At 51.2% G+C, this 17528-nt stretch overlaps 1 protein-coding gene across 1 annotated transcript; it reads left to right on the forward strand.

Moving 5' to 3' along the window:
- Nucleotides 1-16868, forward strand: SLC17A9 (solute carrier family 17 member 9). The gene is made up of 13 exons (XM_032198624.1): nt 1-107; nt 7472-7669; nt 9199-9338; nt 9968-10067; nt 10810-10940; nt 11701-11797; nt 12596-12692; nt 14769-14856; nt 15145-15179; nt 15668-15783; nt 16141-16196; nt 16586-16615; nt 16705-16868. The coding sequence occupies exons 1-13, from the start codon at nt 1-3 to the stop codon at nt 16866-16868; spliced, it is 1359 nt and encodes a 452-aa protein (XP_032054515.1).
- The last annotated feature ends 660 nt before the right edge of the window (nt 16869-17528 follow it).

Below are 17528 nucleotides of genomic sequence, written 5' to 3' on the forward strand. Positions count from 1 at the left end.
ATGGCCGCGGGTGGCACCGCGGTGCCGTGTGGCGCCCAGCCCGGCTCCGGAGCCTCGCAGCGCCGCGGCATGAGGAAGGACGGCGCCGGGGACCCCTTTTGGCCAAGGTAAAGCTGCCTGAGAGGTGCTGCCCGTGGAAAAGCCGCCGCTGCTCGGCGGAGAAACCGCTTCGGGAGCCGCTCCGAGCGCCCCCGAGGGCTGGGGTCCCGGTGGGCTGAACGCGGGGCTGTGTGTGTGTGGCGGGGGGGGGGAGGCTAAAAATACGGAATAAATCTCCTCCTTTCGTTCCTGGCACGCCGGCAGTTATTTAAACACGCCGCTGGATGTACCGGGAGGGTTTTATCGGAGTGTTTCAGTCAGGATGTTTGTCCTGGCGATAGGAATTCGTGAAGATAAAAGTCCCGGTGGGGAGCTGGGCGGCAGCCTGACAGCGCTAAGCAAGCGAAGTCATTAAAATAATTAGCGCCCCCGTTAAGCCCGAAAGGACCGCTTTTAGAGCAGGGTGGTCCCGTGCTGGGTCCTGTGCTTGCAGCGGGGCTGTGCTGACCCCAGGACAGTCGCCCATTGCCCTGACCCCTGCTCCAACTCTTCTGGTCCTGGCAGGGCACCTGATCCTACAACCCTACAGTTTAACAATCCTACAATCCCACAGTTTAACAATCCTACAATCTAACAATCCTACAATCCTACAGTCACAGATGGTGCAGAAGTGCCCCGTGGCAGCTGGAAGTGATGCTCGGAGGCTTCTCCAAGCCAGGACCCCGATAGCCAGGGCTTCACCCCGCTGCCTCCCACGCTTTGGGGTTTTTTATAGGTTTGTCTTGATGCTACTGTGGTGCTGAGTGAGGTGCTGTGCCCGGCAGGCTGCCTGTTCCCCTTTGCTTTGGGGACAGTGTGTCCCCATGGCGAGCCCATCATGGTGACAGCATTGAGGGGCAGCCACGGGGCCGGTGACATTGGTGCCAACACACAGGAACGTGTGGCCCAGGGGAGGATTTGTCCCTTCTGGCAGCAATCAGGGTGGTTGAGGTGGGTTGAGGTTTATTATCAACCCCCTCTTGCAGTGGTGGCACGCCTTGAGCTGCCTTCCCGAGGCAGGGTCCCAAGAATGCCAGGTAGGTCTCACAAGCAAACCTTTGGCACTCGTATTGCTTAAAATTTTAAGATTCTACCCCCAAAGCAATTAAGAAAATCCCCTCTCTTTGTCACCCCGTTCGTAACTTTTCCCTAAATATTCATGAATTGGGAGTGGTGGGAGACAAAGAACCCCAAGCCAAATTTTCATGAAACAAAAATTTCTGCTTAGATGTCTTTTCCTGAGGAAAAAAGAAATACATTTTGCCAGAATGAACCTTCCAGCTTCCCAAATCTCTTCTAAAAGTGTGAACAACTATAACACTTCCCAAAACAAGAGACTGCTGATGAAACATTTACCAAGAAAGACATATTTTGAACCGATTCTGACCGTACCGCTACAAGTAACCGAAAGAGTTCAGCCAACGTGAAGGAGCAGCAGGACGAGCGTAGCTCTAATCAGCTCGTTATCTTTATTGCAGTAATTCACAGAGGCAGAGAGCACGTCCCCGTCAGGCACGGCCGCACACACGCGTGGTTGCAGCCCTTGTTTGGGGAAGCTTTGTGGGTCTAAAGCCAACGAGACAGGGGAAGGGTAAGGGGAGCCTGCTGCCAGCTCACGCGAGGAGGTCGGGGGCCAGCTGCTGGTTGCAGAACGTGGCAGGTTGGGCGGTTTGAAATCAATTCGGTGGGCAGTTTTTGAACAACACATGCAAATAAAGAGCTGTCAACATTTCCAAGTAAGTAATAAGTTATTGCCGTGGAGGCAAGGCTTGATCGGGTGGGGGAAATGACACAGGTTCTCCTTTCATGCTCCAACAAAAGACATGCCAGGCAGCCTTCCAAGATCTGTCTGCACTGTCAGTGCAAGGAGAGATAAGCACTTATCTTGGTGGCAGGTTTATTTTTCCATCTTTGTTCATCCCGCTTCTTCTTTTGTCCTCCCTTTTTTTCAGCTGGCTCTTCCTTCCTCTTCCACTGTTCTTGCCCAGTGATTTATCCTGCCTCTCCCGCTGCCCTTCCCAAACTTTTCTGCAGGTTTCCAGTGGCTCCGCGATCACACATCTGCTCTTTCTCTTCCAAGATCAACTCTCAGGAATTTCTGTTTGGGGCTTGAAAAATTGCTTGCACGTTTATTTAGCACATCTGGATGTTTAGATAGCACTTTCTGCCTGGAGATCTCACCATGCCAAGCGGGATCCCTTCGGCAGATGTGTGGGAGCACCTCTGGTCCAACAGGAGGGACGACCAAAGCACCCAGAAGAGAAATCAATGGCCAAAGGCTGCACACAAAGCCCTGGGCAGATCCAGCAGTCAACGTGGAGACAACGCTTTGGATGGTGCCTCCAGGAGAGAAACAGAGCACAGAGAAGTCAGTGTGTCCTGGGAAGGAAATGGCTCCTGAAACCACTCTGCATCTCCCAGCCTCTGGCTACACCTGAAGACAAGGGATTATTATAGCAGTTTCTTTAAGCTCCACAGATAAAAGGGCTTGTACCACTGGCCACATGCTGGCCTTCAGTCGCCTGACTGCGCTCTTTGCCCGGAGCCAGAGGTCACGTTGTTTTTCTGAGCTCAGTGCCCCAATCTTTTGTCAACACGATGCTGTGGCTTTAGTTGATTTTTATTTTTTTTTTTTGGTGGTTGGGTTTTTTAGTCATCCAAGCTCCTCACCCTGAATTTAAGCACGTATTTCATTTATGGCTGATCCGTGTATGTCCTCAGATCAGTGTGCAAAGCACGCGTGTGCTTTATTATTACATTTTCCCACCTCCTCCACCTGGGCTAAACAACTATTTCCAGCTCATGAGAGCTGCTGAAATCTAATTTCATCTCTGCTTTTGCCGAAAGCAAGAAATGAAGAGAGGGAATAAACTGAGAGCTGTGCTCGCTGAACACCACTTTGTTGCCATCTGTGGCTCTGCGGAAGAAGTTTGTGCACAGGAGGCTAACAGGAAATCAGCAGCTTTCCCAGTAAAAAAGCCCTGTGTCCTCCGTGCTGCTCTAGCTGGCTGCAAGCTGACAGATTGGAAAAAAGACTCCTCTAAACCCGAAAGCTACTTTTGACAGCAAGAAATCACCAGCTTTGAGCCGGGCTGCAGCACGACAAAGTCAGCTTGAGGAGGGGGAAAAAAAGGGCTCTCTTGACAAGCGTGTTAGATTTTCAAGGGTAGGAGAAATTGTTAAGAAAAACAAAGAGAGAGAAGTGAGAGGACTGTCAAAGCAGGTTAAAAATAACTACCTGGGTATTATCTCCTTGTGCAGGAGTGTCTGCACGACTGCTGTGTCAGACCACGTCAGTCAGGCTGTAATTGTGGTGATTACTGTCAATTAAAGCAGGAGGCAGGTAAGCAGAGACAGAAGTATTTTATGGAGGAAAATGATGCTCAGGTGGGGCTGGGAATGGGTCACGAGGAGGAAAATGCCCCTGGTCTGCAGCTGGTGGCCCCGTGGCATGGCTGGAAGCTCGGTGCCACTCCATGGTCCCCATCCTGCTTCTCCTGGGGTTTGTGCAGGGATGGATGTGTGCCTGTTGCAATGAACAAGGGGCTCCAGCACACGTATCCTCTGTGCATCTCCCACAGAGCCTCTTTGGGTCCCTGTCTGCAGGAGGAAACTGAGCCAGAAGGCTTCTGCCCCTTCCAGTTCCAGCTCTGGGCAGCACCCACAAGCACTGGAGACGGCTTCCATCCAAAAGCTGTTGTTGGAGCAGACCGTTTGTGGTCTGCACAGCTCTCTTACTGCCTAAAAAAACACCTGGCAGTCCTGGCTCGTGCCTTGAGGGTGGCATGGAGCTGTGATCTGACTGATAGCCTCAGTGCCAGTGAGTCCATTTTAACAGCGACCTGCAGTGCCTGCAAACACGACTGCAGACCAAGGGAAAGGAGCAAGGCAAGGCAAGAGAAATAAAGTTGAATCAATATTTGCTCGGTGGCACCTACTGGAGAAATTCCTCCAGGAGGAAAACACCCTGCAAATAAAGATACCCTGTGCTGCTTCCTCTGCGGGATGTCCCAGGACTCCTTAAAAATCAATGTTAAACACCCTGCCCTAGGCTGGGGACCCATTCTTGGTGGGATCCAGGTCCCAGGTGAAGCACTGGATGCTTCAAAGCAAAGCCGTGACCATGACCACCCAGCGCCTGGGGCTGTGTTTGGGGGAGAACCCGGGCACACTGCTCAAACACAAGGCTGCTGCCGTCCAAAAAGCCACCCAGGAACAGTCATTAGGACTCAATTATAGTTCTCGGTGCTAATTATAGCCCGTCTGGGTGGTGGTTGGAGCATTACGACATAGGAAGTGTTTTCTAGCTGCACGGCTGCGAGGAGGGTGCCGGCGGCGCGCTGAAGGGGACGCACCTGCAGGCGCCTGCTCCCTGCGAGAAGCAAGAAGGTGTGACGGGCCAGGAGAGCACGGCCGGGTGGTGAGGAGCTGCTGCAGACCTGCAACAACCTCTTGAGTCAGCGGGGTGGCTGCGGGCAGGCCGTGGAGCTTCATCCCCTGACGGTTTCAGAGGTGGCTGCCCCTCTCGCCGCGGTTTCTGCCCCGTGCAGCTGGGAGAAGCTCGGTCTGCGTGACGGCACCGCCACCTGCGACTTCCTTCTGCTTGGGTTTAGATGTGTCTGCCTCTGTCTCGGTTGGGTTATCATCAGCACAGGTTGTTGCTCCCTCATCAGGGATGCAATTTAGTTAAATTTGCTAATTCCGGTAAAGCTCCGCTTCTTGGGTGGCTGGTGTTAGCTACAAAACCTATTGTTCGGTTTGTCGTTACTCCTTAGCTCCTAAAGCAGTTTTAATTTTCCTCCTTTGCACTAGTCAAGGTTTCTTCTGGAACCTTTGCTGTTGTTGTTGTGCACCGAGCAGAACATTGACTCATCGTCAGGCTCTGTGATAACTGTAATTAGGAGAAAATGTGTTTACAAAGCTCTTTCCTCTGATGTAAGCACGTCCATGTCCTTGCAGAGAAATAATTCTTGCCATGCTTGCAGGTGGGTGTGGGCAGCCAGTGATTACATTTGACACTCGTATTATTGGAGGGGATTTTCCTAGCTGGACGTGCTGCCTGCAGAGCGAGTGGCAGTCGGAAGCCCTTGGTAGAGTTCCTGCTCGTTTGGAACTGAAGTGTCTACTGATGCATATAAAAACACAGGAAAAGGGCATGAATTTATAGAACGGAGCAGTGATCAAGGAGAGCACCATGACCATGTCATGTTTTATATATCATACGCAGTGGTTTTGGAAAAAAGTGAGGCTCCTCCTGTGCCCCCTGCCCGCAGCTCCCCTGGACAGCGGCGTTACTGCCTGCGGGCTGCGCTTTCCCTTGCTGCAAACACCTCCGGGAGGGAACAGAGCTGAGCTGCACAGGCCTTTTTCTCTCTGTTTCATACGTTATGCAGCCTTCAAGGGGAAAAAATGCCAATCTTATATCCCATTAGAGTGCTGCCGTGCTCACCAGAAGAGCTGCTGGGAGAAGAAGCAGCGCCCAGCCCAGCTCCAGACACGGGGAAGCTCAGAAAAGTCCCCGTGTGCTTCAGGGGGAAAAGTACAGTTTGGAAAACACTTGGCAGCTAAATAATAGCAAACACACGCACATGGCAAGCATTTACTTGGTCACCTCAACTTCAAGAACTGAAATAAATGGGCGCTGTGCTGCTGTGGATAGCAGGGAGCTGAGCGCTCTGGGCTGGCAGCTGCCCATGTCCGCGGGGCAGAGGCACTGGTTTGGCAGGCACAGTTGTGCATCTGATACCAGCCAGCCTTGGGAAATCCCTCCGAGGGCTCTGCCGAGCACCTTTCTTTTATTTCTAGCCCCACCTGCCCTGTGCTTCCCTCACCCAAACCGCTGTCCAGGCTCTCCTGGGCTCTCCTGGGCTGGCTCCGACACTCAGGAGCTGGAAGTTTTTGGGCTTTGCTGCAGCAAACTGAAGTCGGTCAGAGCCACAGCTCCTGGTGCTGGCTGGGCAACCAGCACAGAGCTTTCATCCGCAGGTGATAAAAACAAATCAAATTGTTTGTGCAGCAAATTAAAGCGTGCTCGTTGCGTGCCCTTCTAGCAGTGTAAGACCAGGAGGGCGTTTGTCAGCTGGTTCAGGTGACCGAGGCAGGTCAACCCTCGGTTCCTTGTTCTCCCAGCAAACATAAGTGTGGTTTTCTAGTTCCCGTGCTGTTTTTGTACATTTCTGTGTGCACAATAAGGACGGTTCCAACCTTTAAAGCTCTGCTGAAAGCTCCCAGTTCCTCCCGCCAGGAGCCGGCACGGAGCTGCTTGTCAGGAAACAGCAATAAATTCATTTCCAGCGGGCACAACTGCTCGGTGTGTTTTACTTCTCATTGTTCCTTTGTCTCCCTCCGTGCCGGGCCATTTGACACATTTATAAATGGGCTTTTGCTGTGTGGGATTAACCTACATTTATCCTAAACCCAGCACAGAGGAATCAGCGCTCATTTCAATATAAAAGTGACCCAGGTTGTTCCCTGGGCAGACGGCGGGGATGTGTAGCAGGGTGGAAAGCACCGAGGTTAATGCCCGGTACAGTGAATTTCACAATCATCTCTGGAGCAGAGAGAGCCTGTTTGTTCAGGCCTCTGGGCACCAAATTAACCACATACAAATAATATCAGTAGTTTATGTTCTCACTCAGCTGCTTTTTCATGAGCAGAGGGGGATGCAGCCTGCAGGACTTCACCTGCGCGTGGTGAAGGAAGAAATACTGCCAGCCTGGTCGTCTGCAGGAGCTCTCGTCCTGGGGCTGAGGATCACAGACCAAAACCAAGTGTTACTACGAGCACATCCTTACTAACATTATCCTGAACTTCTTGCCAGGCCAGGCTGGATGACTTCGCTCCTCGCCCTGGGCTGTTCAGCCCCACCACGTCCTGTCTCTCCCTAAAACTTGCCTCCACCTCTGTTATTTTTAAGAAGGGTGACATGTCACCTCCCCTGGGGAATGGGCAGGAATGCCAAGTGACAAATATTTGCTACCAAGACAGCGTGTCACGCGCTGACCTTTCTTTTGTTACCCTTACCTTTTAAAGAACAGCTTCTAAAGCTTTTGTTTGGATAAAAAAGCCCAGCAAAGCAGGTTTCTGCCCTGCCTTCTCCTCCACCTACAGTCAGCAGCGCCCGAGCAGCCTGGTGCACCTGTAGCTTTTGGACACAGACACAATAATTTGGGATAAAAGTTAGCATAATTCTTGAAAGTCACCAACCAAACACATTTCCAAGTGTTTCTAAGCACTGTGCCCCAGGGGGATCATGCTGACCTTTTTTTACCAGTCCAAACTCATTACAGCTTGCAAGCAAACCAGTCCCACCTGTAAAAGTGCTCGGTGGGCACCCATCTGCCTGGCAGCTCATCCTCTGGCCTTTTTCTCACCTTCTGCTCTCTCCCTGCAGGCCCACGTGCCGTGTGTGGATGGTGATGCTGCTGCTGGGGACGTGCCTGCTGTACTGCGCCCGCGTCACCGTGCCCATCTGCGCCGTCGCCCTGAGCGCTCACTTCGGCTGGGACAAGAAGCAGTCGGGCGTCGTGCTCAGCAGCTTCTTCTGGGGCTACTGCTTGACGCAGATCATCGGAGGACATATCAGTGACCAGTACTGGCATTGTCTTTTCCCCTGCTCGGGCTTTTTCAGTATCACCTAACTTGGTTTTGATCTCTCGGTTGACAGTGCCAGGTTTCACCCCGGGATGGTAACGGGGTGGAGGGTGAAGGCTAGGTGTGGGAGAAGCTTTATGGGTTTCTCTGTTAGCTTTGCCACAGCCCTCATTCAGGAAGTACAGCTGTGGTTTTCTCATTCCTGGGTCTTCAAACTGGTGCCATGCTTACAGTGCGGTGTGCGGGGAAGGACTTTGTACAGGAAAAACCCCCAGCAAACCCAGGGAGTGCCCACACGGTAATTAACTACCTTGGCAGTTCCCACACCGCTGCCAGAAGAGGCCTTCGGTTATATTAATGGACACTTAGACCACCGAGGTTTCTTTTCACCTTTAACCAGTGAAGGGCACTGTTATACCAGCGTATTTTTTCGGATGGAGGTGGTTTTTACCACTGGGTCAGTAACTGCAATAGAAGAGCAAACCCACAACGCTACACATGAAGCTGACAAAAGAAATAGTGGGTGTAAAGTGGGCTTGATTTTAGGAAAGTGATAAATGCTGAGTTCTTGTGTGGTTCATAGCTGCTGCTTGCTGGGAGTCCATTAACAAACAGTTTAATCCCAGCTGTGTCCGACAGCCATTTGGAAGGTTTTATGGCTGCAGTCACTAGCCACAAGACATATAAGATTTCCTTCTTGCAAGGACTACAGCTTTATATTATTTGAAATAATCTATTCTGTCTTCATTTTCATTTCGGCACCTCCAGTGTTTCCACCCCACATTCTTGTGCAATCCTTTCCCAAACAAGCCGCTATCAGAGCTTCCATCATGTTTTGAATGCCTTTGGTCTATCACATCAATTAAAAAACAAGTACCCCAGCTAGCTGTAAGGAAAGGTCTGGTTAATTAGCCACTCACATTCCTTTCCCCAGCCGCCCTCTCCTTGGTGAGGAGGGTTTTCCTGCGAAACCTTTCGTGAGAAGGGCATGCCTGGAAGGAGTGTGTTATCCATGCAGGGCACTCTGCAATTTTATTATGTTCCTTAATAGTCTGCAAGCAAATGCCAGCAAAAAAAATCCCCCAGCTGCTAACAGGAAGGAGTAGCTGATGCAGGAGAGCAGACGGATGAGAAAACACGGTCATTGTAAAAGAAAAGCAGAAGGGCAGCAGCAGCTTGGGTTTCCCCTGTACCAGGGAGAAGTCTCTGGGTGGCCGTGTGCTGGTGCCTGGTGCTGGATGGGCAGCACCCACTGAGAGCTCTCCTGGTGGCTGACACGAGTCCTGCTCTGGGGCTGTCACCGGGCACCTTCGTGGGGTCTCACGCTCCGTGGAGGTGGGAAGGGAGGGGGCCAGCTCTGATCCTGCTCCCTGCAGGGCTAAAACCTCCTTAAGAGGAGAAGAACAGGTTAGACGGACAATTCTCTCTTAAAAAACAGCTGAACTGGGAAGAATGCTTGAATTTTAGCTGGGGGCCTTTGCCCTTTATCCCACCACTCGTTTCTGATGCATGTTTTCTGTCTTCCAGAATAGGAGGTGAGAAAGTCCTCCTCCTCTCGGCATCAGCATGGGGCTTCCTGACAGTCATCACTCCGCTGCTCACGCACATCTCTTCTGCCCATCTCGTCTTCATGACCTGCTCCAGGTTCCTCATGGGGCTGCTGCAAGGTGAGACCCGGGTCCTGAGCACGCGTGTCTGCCCACGGGCTCCTTGCTCGGGGCTCAAATGTTCAGGTGCAAGACATTTGGTTTGCAGTGTGTGAATTCCTGCTGCGTGTTCGAGCAAGCTTCTGTCTCAAAGCTGCTTCTGCACCTGGAGCAGAAGCAAAAAAAACAAGTGTGGCATTTCTAAAGTCACCCACAAATCATTTCCCCATAGAAATCTCTCTGCCAAACATGGGCTGCCACAATAAGAAGCTACAGCTGCTGGCTTCTGAAATCAGATTTAGATTTTTCTGTGTTTTAAAACTCGTTGGAAGCGCTTGGTGAAAACTAGTCCTTGCCAAAACCTCTGGATAATTTGGGATGGTTTTCCTTTCCTCTTGCCAAATTGCAGCACTAGCACTGATGAACTTACAGCAGCAGTTTTGATGATGGAATGGGACTACAGAGAAGACAAAAACAAACCTTTCCTTGCGATGGGTTCCTTTATTCTATGTTACATCCCTGTTTTGAATCCACCCAAAGTCTTGTTGCTTTGTCTCGGTGTTTAGCTCTTGATGGATCTTTTAAATTTGCTTTGGGTTTGCTGGTGAGGGCCTGCCCTGACAGCCCCCTGCCTTCTTTCCCTTGCTCAGGGGTCTACTTCCCATCGCTGGCCAGCCTGCTGTCCCAGAGGGTCCGGGAGAGCGAGCGAGCCTTCACCTACAGCACGGTGGGGACCGGCTCACAGTTCGGGTAAGTTCAAAAGGCAGATGGCTTTGAGCAGCGAGTGACAATCTCAGGACATCATGGTGATGAAAGGACAGTAAATAGTTGGAGGCAAAACTTGCAGCCCAAAGTACAGGCAGGTTCCTGGGTCCTTGAGGATGCCGGTTACAGCTGGGGAAGCCTCAGGCAGTTGCTGTCTGTGCTCTCATGCACACGCTGCTGAAGACTTTGTGTTCTTTGAAATGCACGGTTTGCTCTTGCGTGTGTCAAGGATTTATGTGGTGTTTTTTTTTTTTTTTCTTTCCTTCCAAGACAGACTTTGAAGAGCATTTGCAATATTTAATTACTATGGGGAACAGCCTGATCCAGTAGGAAGAGCAGGGGTCAGCATGAGACTGCTCACCTGTCCTCCCTGACAGATGGCGATAATACAACTTTCCCTTCTCTTCTATTACCATGAGAATTTCCTTTCTAAATGGAAGAGTTACTTAAAAGCCAAATAGAAATACCACTGCATTTAATTGCTTTGTTTTTATGGGGGTGGGAAACACAGGACTGTCTGCAGCCGAGAGCTTGGGGGCGAGGTGCTGAGCCTCCCCAGCTCAGGATCTGGCCTTGCTGGGACCAGAGCAGGTTGCAAAGTCACAGGGTGCGGCAGGTGGATGTGCAGCATCCACCCCAGGAAGCCTCCCCTATGGCTCTGTGCCATCTCAGTGTCTTTGGCCAGCCCTTGGCAGACCCAAGAGCCAGCTTGTGGCTTCCCTTCCAGGACACTGGTGATCGGTGGTGCAGGATCTCTCCTCCTGGACTGGTATGGCTGGGAGAGCGTCTTCTACTTCTCTGGCTTGCTCACGTTGCTCTGGGTTTACTGCACCTGCAAGTACCTGCTGACAGAGAAAGGTAAATTCAACCTTATCCCTTGGGCTGCAGGGCTTGGGGTTTCCAAGGGCTCGCCTGGTTTTACACAGTGTATTTTGTTCGGGTATCTTGTATAATAAGCAGTGTCTGGCCGAAGATGCTGAACCCAGAAACAAGATTTTGAGCTTTTACATTGCTGTTTCAGTCCCACACTGGATTATGTTGCTGTTGAGAGTCGCCTTGACTCCTCAGTACTCTTAAGCACCAGTGAAAACACCAAGCGGAGCGTGATCTTCTAAGTGGATTAAGCTTAAACAGGGCGAGATACTTATTCCCAACTAAGAGCATCTATACACAGAGCTTTTAAAAAGCAGTTAATCCCAGTATCTCTTTCCAAATAACAGTCTGGGAGAAATTCCACACATGGGCAAACCATTACACCTGTCTACAGTGCTCTTAGTGCGCCTGTGGTATGTAGGGGCCCAGCTCATCTTGTGCCTGGTGCTGCCCTAAATCCAGACCTCGTCCCTACCCCAAGAGATTTCTGTCCAGTTGTGATGAGAGATGCGACAGCTGGGAAGGTGGCTGGATGGGGCACTGTGTGGGTGCAGTGGAAGATGCTTGGTGAACATAAACAAGGTGTTCTCATGAGCATCCAGTGCTGGTTTTGCAAAAAAAAAAAAAAAAAAAAAAAAGAGTTTGAAGGAGATTTGAGGTGCTTGTACAGGTCTCGCAGGGCTCCCTCCAGCTGCACGGAATATCACTGATCAGAGCTTTCCTTTGTACGTTTCCTTCCCTGCAGAACTCACCATCCCCATAGAATATTTAACGAGAGGCCTCTCGATGTCCAAGCAGAGCAAAGTGCCCTGGAAGCAGCTGTTTACGAAGGCGCCCATATGGTAGGCAGCTGGAGCAGCCCCGGCCAGGCTGGGAGAGCTCCTCCACCCTGCGGTGTTGCCACCTCTGCCTGCTTGCTTCTTCTGTGCTCGTTCTCTTATTTAAGTATTTGGGAAATGCCACCACATTTTCTAATCCCTCCTATGTAAATAAAGAACTGAAAGCATGAGCTTGATGAAAGGTGGGGTTTGTTCTGTCTGGGGGAATGCTAGGCTTAAATATTGCTGGCAAATCTTTCTCTTTTGGAGGCTGTTCCCTGGGTGAGTGTGATGCTCAGGGGCACCAGCATGGGCTGGGTTTACATTGCTGGGTTTGCACTGGAATAGAATTTTTTTAGGGAAATCTGCATTTTGCACTGAGGCTCATCCAAGCACAGCAGCAGGTTCCCAGGTGCTGCTAAAGACGGGGAGGAGGGTGATGGAACTGGCTGCCCTTTCCTGCCTTAAATAACTGTGGGACATCTGCTGATAACACAGCTTTAGAAAGCCCTAAATGACACCTCCTGCTGCGCTGGAGGGACTTTGGGGAAATACGCTCACACGGTCACAGCCGTGGTGAACCTGGCCTGAACCCACGGGCTGACGTCAGGCATCCGCCCTGGTGAGGGCACCTGGGGAACGCGTGGTGCTGCGAGCCCAGAGCAGTAGTTATCTGCGAAAAAAATCTCAGGAAAAAACAGCAGTGCTATAAGGGAGTTATTTATAGACCAGGAGCTGAAATACTGCGTTGCTAGAATGCCCCTTTCTCGCCCAGCGTGACCTGTCAGTGCTGATTATTCCCTCCCTGCTGTATTTTCTCAGGGCTGTCATCATTGCTCAGCTTTCTACATCCAGCACGTTTTTCACTCTCCTCTCCTGGCTGCCCACTTTCTTTAAGGAAACTTTCCCCGAGTCAAAGGTAAGGTGGCTGAGACGCGGGAAGGGCTGGGGTGTGTGCAGAGGGGATTTGTGCTGGGGGCCTGCCAAAGTGGGTGGGTTGAGGAGCAAGGCAGAGGGGTTTGGTGAGAGCAGGCTGGGAGGCAGGAGGAGGTGGAAGGCTTCCCTGCAGGGCCAGTAGGTGTTTCTCCATGCATACGTCTAGAGATGTGCACGAGCATCCTCCCTCCGGGTAGGCAGAGGCTGGTTTCTTATGGCTTGGCAAGGGATGCTGAAGTGAGGCAGACCTGGGGTACCTTCCAGGCAGGGAAGAGAAGGGTTATGTCTGGTTTTCAGACTGTATTTTATTTTATTTTATTTTATTATTATTATTATTTTTTCTTCTGAGGGAGGGACGATCTTCAAATGGCACGGAGCTCATTGCACTATGCCATTGTAAATGACCACCATCCCTGGGTTTTTAAGTTTTTATTTAACTATATTGACGTCGTATAGCTCAGAGATACCAGCAATAAGTGATAATTACCATTAATAATGTGTACTTTAACAACACTATAAAAGCTTCTCTCCCCTCAGCACAAACAATGATCCCATTTTTCAGAAACCTAGGCAAGACTCATCTGGGCTGACAGCTACTATTTTTATCTTCTTATTCTCAGAAACTGAGCCATCCTTTTCCACAATGGCTTTGTTAGTTTTTTTTTTTTTTTGTAACTTCCAGAGCTGCTTACAAATGCCTTTTAACATTACATTTGTAAGGGGCTTTATGGCATGCTTGATATTTATTTTAAAATCGTGTATTAAACCAGTAAACATATTGTTGTGACAAGATCTGTGCACCTCTGGTAATATGCTTGGGTAGCAGTAATTTGCCATCTGTTAAGCCTTATATCATGGTCCTCTTATGTAAGATGCTCCACACAGTGCTCCTGCATCCAGTAATCGCTTCATGCATTTTAATAAAACGGGGCTTGACAATGCTCGATTTTAAGGGATTGATGATAATCCTTAGTGTGGTAAAACTATGTCACCTACTGGTCGGACACCCTTGCTGCAGGTGAGGTGCCTTCACCGCTCTGCAGTCTGCCACCTGCAGCCCACCTGGATGGAGGATTTTGGCGATGGGATGGGACAAGGGTGGCCCTGGTGTGTTGGGACGGATTGCTGGGTGACCCCAGGTGGCGTCACGAGATGCCACAGGCATTGCCCCACAAACCTGATGGGATAACATTTCCAAAAGTGACTGAGGACCAACATTTCAAAGGCGCTGAAAGATGCAGATGGGCCGTGCTGTGATTTCCAGGAGCAGTCGAAACAGGATTATTCAAAAGCAGGATTATCCAGCCCTCCCACGCATCCTGATGTGGCAAGAGAACAAGAGATGTGTACGTGGGGAGGTGGGCTCTGAGCAAAGGGAGCTTTAAATGGATGAGGGGTGGGTTGATTCGACCCACTGAGATGAAGCTCAGCCCCAGCACACACCAATTTCAGCTCCCCGTGGGATCTGGGCACCAAAACGCCTGTGAGCAGCTGTAATCCAGATGACCAGCAATCATCTGTGATTACAAATGCAGCAAGCTTGCTTAATTGAAAATAAACCGAAGTATGTTGCGACTGTAATGTTACCTAATCCTGGCATTAAAATCCAGCTACACTCCCCCAGCTTTGCAGTAACACTGCTAATGAGGTTGAAGCTGCTCTTGGAAATTTTGCCAGCAGCTTTTCCGATGACCCCCGGGGCAGAGCAACATCCACAGCTTGCTTTCCAGACCTCTGCGGCTCCCTGGCACATCACCTTGCTGAACACTAAACTTTGCCACGTTTAATTCCTCGCCTCTGAGCTTTCTGTCTCTGCCCTGGAGGTAGGGTCACGGAGACAGAAGGAAAGGCAGCACACCTACCACCTGCTGCAGCCCCATGCTGTGCCTGATGGGCTGCAGGTTTTGGAGAGCTGCAGGCTGTAACTGAGAGCTTGTGGTGGGAAGGGGTTAGAGATCCTGTAAAAAGTCCTGATCCCTTCATTTTTTCCTTTCTACAGACATCTGCAAGTAAGCTGAGCTCTGACAGCAGCCCTCTCTTGACTTTTGCTCTCTTTCAGGGTTGGGTGTTTAACGTAGTCCCCTGGCTGGTTGCAATTCCAACGAGCTTGTTCAGTGGATTTCTGTCTGATCATTTAATTAACCAGGGTAAGAGCTCTTTTGGCTTTTCCTCAGCTCTGATTCTATACAGTGTGGGAACAGAACCTGGCTGGGAGGACTTGGGCTTGTTCAGGTGGAGAAGTCCCAGCAATAGACAGCATGAAAATGGGGTAACTACGACAGGGTCCAGGTCCCATCCATGTCCTTGGAGCTCCCTTTGATCTCACAGCATCCATCCAGAGATGAGCTGTGGCCATCTGAATTGCACTTCCCTGGGAGGAGCACAAGGAGACCTGTTGCTCTGTCTTTATGTGGGGCTCTTCCTTTCTCTTCCAGGGTACAAAACCATCACCGTTCGGAAGTTCATGCAGGTAAGAGACCTCTGCTTGCCTGCTGCTGCTGAGAGGCAGATCAGGTTGCTTCCAGAGCTGGGTTGGTGGTTGCAGGAGGGAGGTTTTGTAGCTTTGCAGACAGATTTGACTGGCGTGTACGGGAAATGAAATGCAGAGGAAAACCTGAGTGAGGAGCAGAGCATGGACCTGCCGTTACCTTGTGCTTGGAGCTGTGTGAGTGCTCTGAGGAGCTCTTCCTCCACAGGCAGGGCCCAGCTGTACGCTGTCACTCCAAAGGGCCCTTTAGGTACTGAGGGAAGAAGCAGTGCAAGGATGAGCAGAAATAGAAAAACCAGGAGAGAGCACGCCTCTGCCCACATCGTGTCCATCTGGGGGGAGCAAAGACCCAAAGAGAACCGTGCACACAAGCTCTTCACACTGTAAAAGGGCACAGTTTGCCTGCGAAAGGGCTTGCTTTCTGCCTCACAGAAGATCCACTGCAGTGTTTCATTTCCCCTTTCTTCCAGGTCATAGGCTCTGGTGTCTCCAGCGTTTTTGCTCTGTGCCTGGGCCAGACATCCAGCTTTTGCAAAGCCATAGTGTTCGCCTCGGCTTCTGTTGGACTCCAGACCTTTAACCACAGGTAACGAAGGCAGCAGTGAGCTGCAGCCCTCGGCTTTGTCACTCTGGGCTTGCAGTGCAGGCTGCCCCCAGTCTTACTGGGGTGCTAAACCTGGCATTACCCGAGGAGGGGCTGGCCATGCTGCGAGCAGGGGCATGAAGCAGGAGGGGAATTGTGCTTTGACCCCTCTGAGTGCCTTGAACTGAACCCTTCTGGTTCTCTCCTGCATTGCCTCTTCCCTCCTCGTCTTCCCTTGCCAGTGCCATGGGTTGTCTGGGCTCCTTCCATTTGTGTGACAAGCTAAGCTCTGTGCAAACTATGAAAAACCAAATCGTACTCCATTAAAACCAGCGTTTCCCCCTCTCTGTTTCTCACTAGTGGTATTTCAGTAAACGTGCAAGATTTGGCCCCCTCCTGTGCTGGCTTGCTGTTCGGTAAGGATTCCTCTGGGCTTGGGGCTGAGCTGGAGAGGTGCTGTGCGTGGGGACACACGGGGCTGGGTGTCAGGGTTTTAGCAGCCGTAGCTCTTCGGGACGGCTGCTCGGTGCTTGCAGCCTCAGCACCTTTCTATGTGTGCAGCTGCCTTCCCTGAGGCCAGGTGGCTGCACATGCTGCTGCTTCTTTTCTCCTACAACCACTTGGAGAAAGGGAAGGGGGTGAGGAGAAGTGGTGCTGGCCCTGCTACCAGCAAGGCACTTTGCTGCCCCCCGTATCAGGGGTTGGGTGGGAAGCCAGGTGAAGCTGCCTGCATCTTTGGGTTTCTAATACCCACTTTCCATGAGACAAAGCAAAAGGAAAATTCCTTTTTTTTTCCACTTTACAGGTGTTGGAAATACAGGTGGAGCCCTCCTAGGTAAGGCACCTTCCTTCAGCTCACCCTTGTGGGCAGGCAGGATGCAGCCCCACAGCCTGTGCGTTTCTCTCTCTTCCCCCTGTGCCCAGGAGTCATCTGTGTGTACTTGGCTGGCTACCTGATCGAAACGACGGGCTCCTGGACTTCTGTCTTCAACCTGGTGGCTGCTGTCAACAGCATCGGGCTCTGTGCGTTCCTGGTGTTTGGGGAGGCCCAGCGGGTGGACACGGACTCTGCCTACATTGACCTGTAGAGAGGAGTCCAGCAAGCAGAGGAAGGATAAGGGAGATCACATCCACGTGTCATTGTTGCACAAGTGCCAAAGAATATTATTTTTTGTAGGCATTTAACAAAAAATACTGAGACCAAGTACTTAGTGGGTGTGAATGAAACCCACGCCAAAAAAGACTTCTAGAGTTCATTTTTTTTTTGCTCAGGGCAGGGCTGATGGCCTGTGGAGCCATCCAGCTCAACGTCTCCAGTGAGATTTTGGCCTTGGTTTGCCCCAGTCCCATTTCCAGTGGGCAGACACCCAGCTGGGCTGCCCTGCTCGGTGGGGCTGCAGTTTGCACTCCCAGCTTACTGATGGAGCTGCTTTGCTGTGTGGAGCATCGCTGCCTCCATGCTCTGCCTCCCTGTGATCGCGTGGAGGACTGCCAGCTCTTGGACCGCCGCTCAACACTTTTTTGTCTGAACTAACAGAAAGGAAGAACCCCAAAGAACATACCTCTGACCTTAACCGTCCCTCGCGTGCCTTCATTTTGCAGCCTGCTCGGCAGGCACAGCCCGGGTGCACAAGGGACTGGGTTGTGAGACGAATCCAAGGCTTCCCTTTGGGGCAAGCGAGGATTTCTGGCTGGGTGCTTGCTGTGCACCGTGGGCAGGACGTTGCATCCATCCTGCAGACCACACC

This window comes from Aythya fuligula, chromosome 16 (genome assembly GCF_009819795.1).
Source record: "Aythya fuligula isolate bAytFul2 chromosome 16, bAytFul2.pri, whole genome shotgun sequence".
NCBI classification, from domain to species: Eukaryota; Metazoa; Chordata; class Aves; order Anseriformes; family Anatidae; genus Aythya; species Aythya fuligula.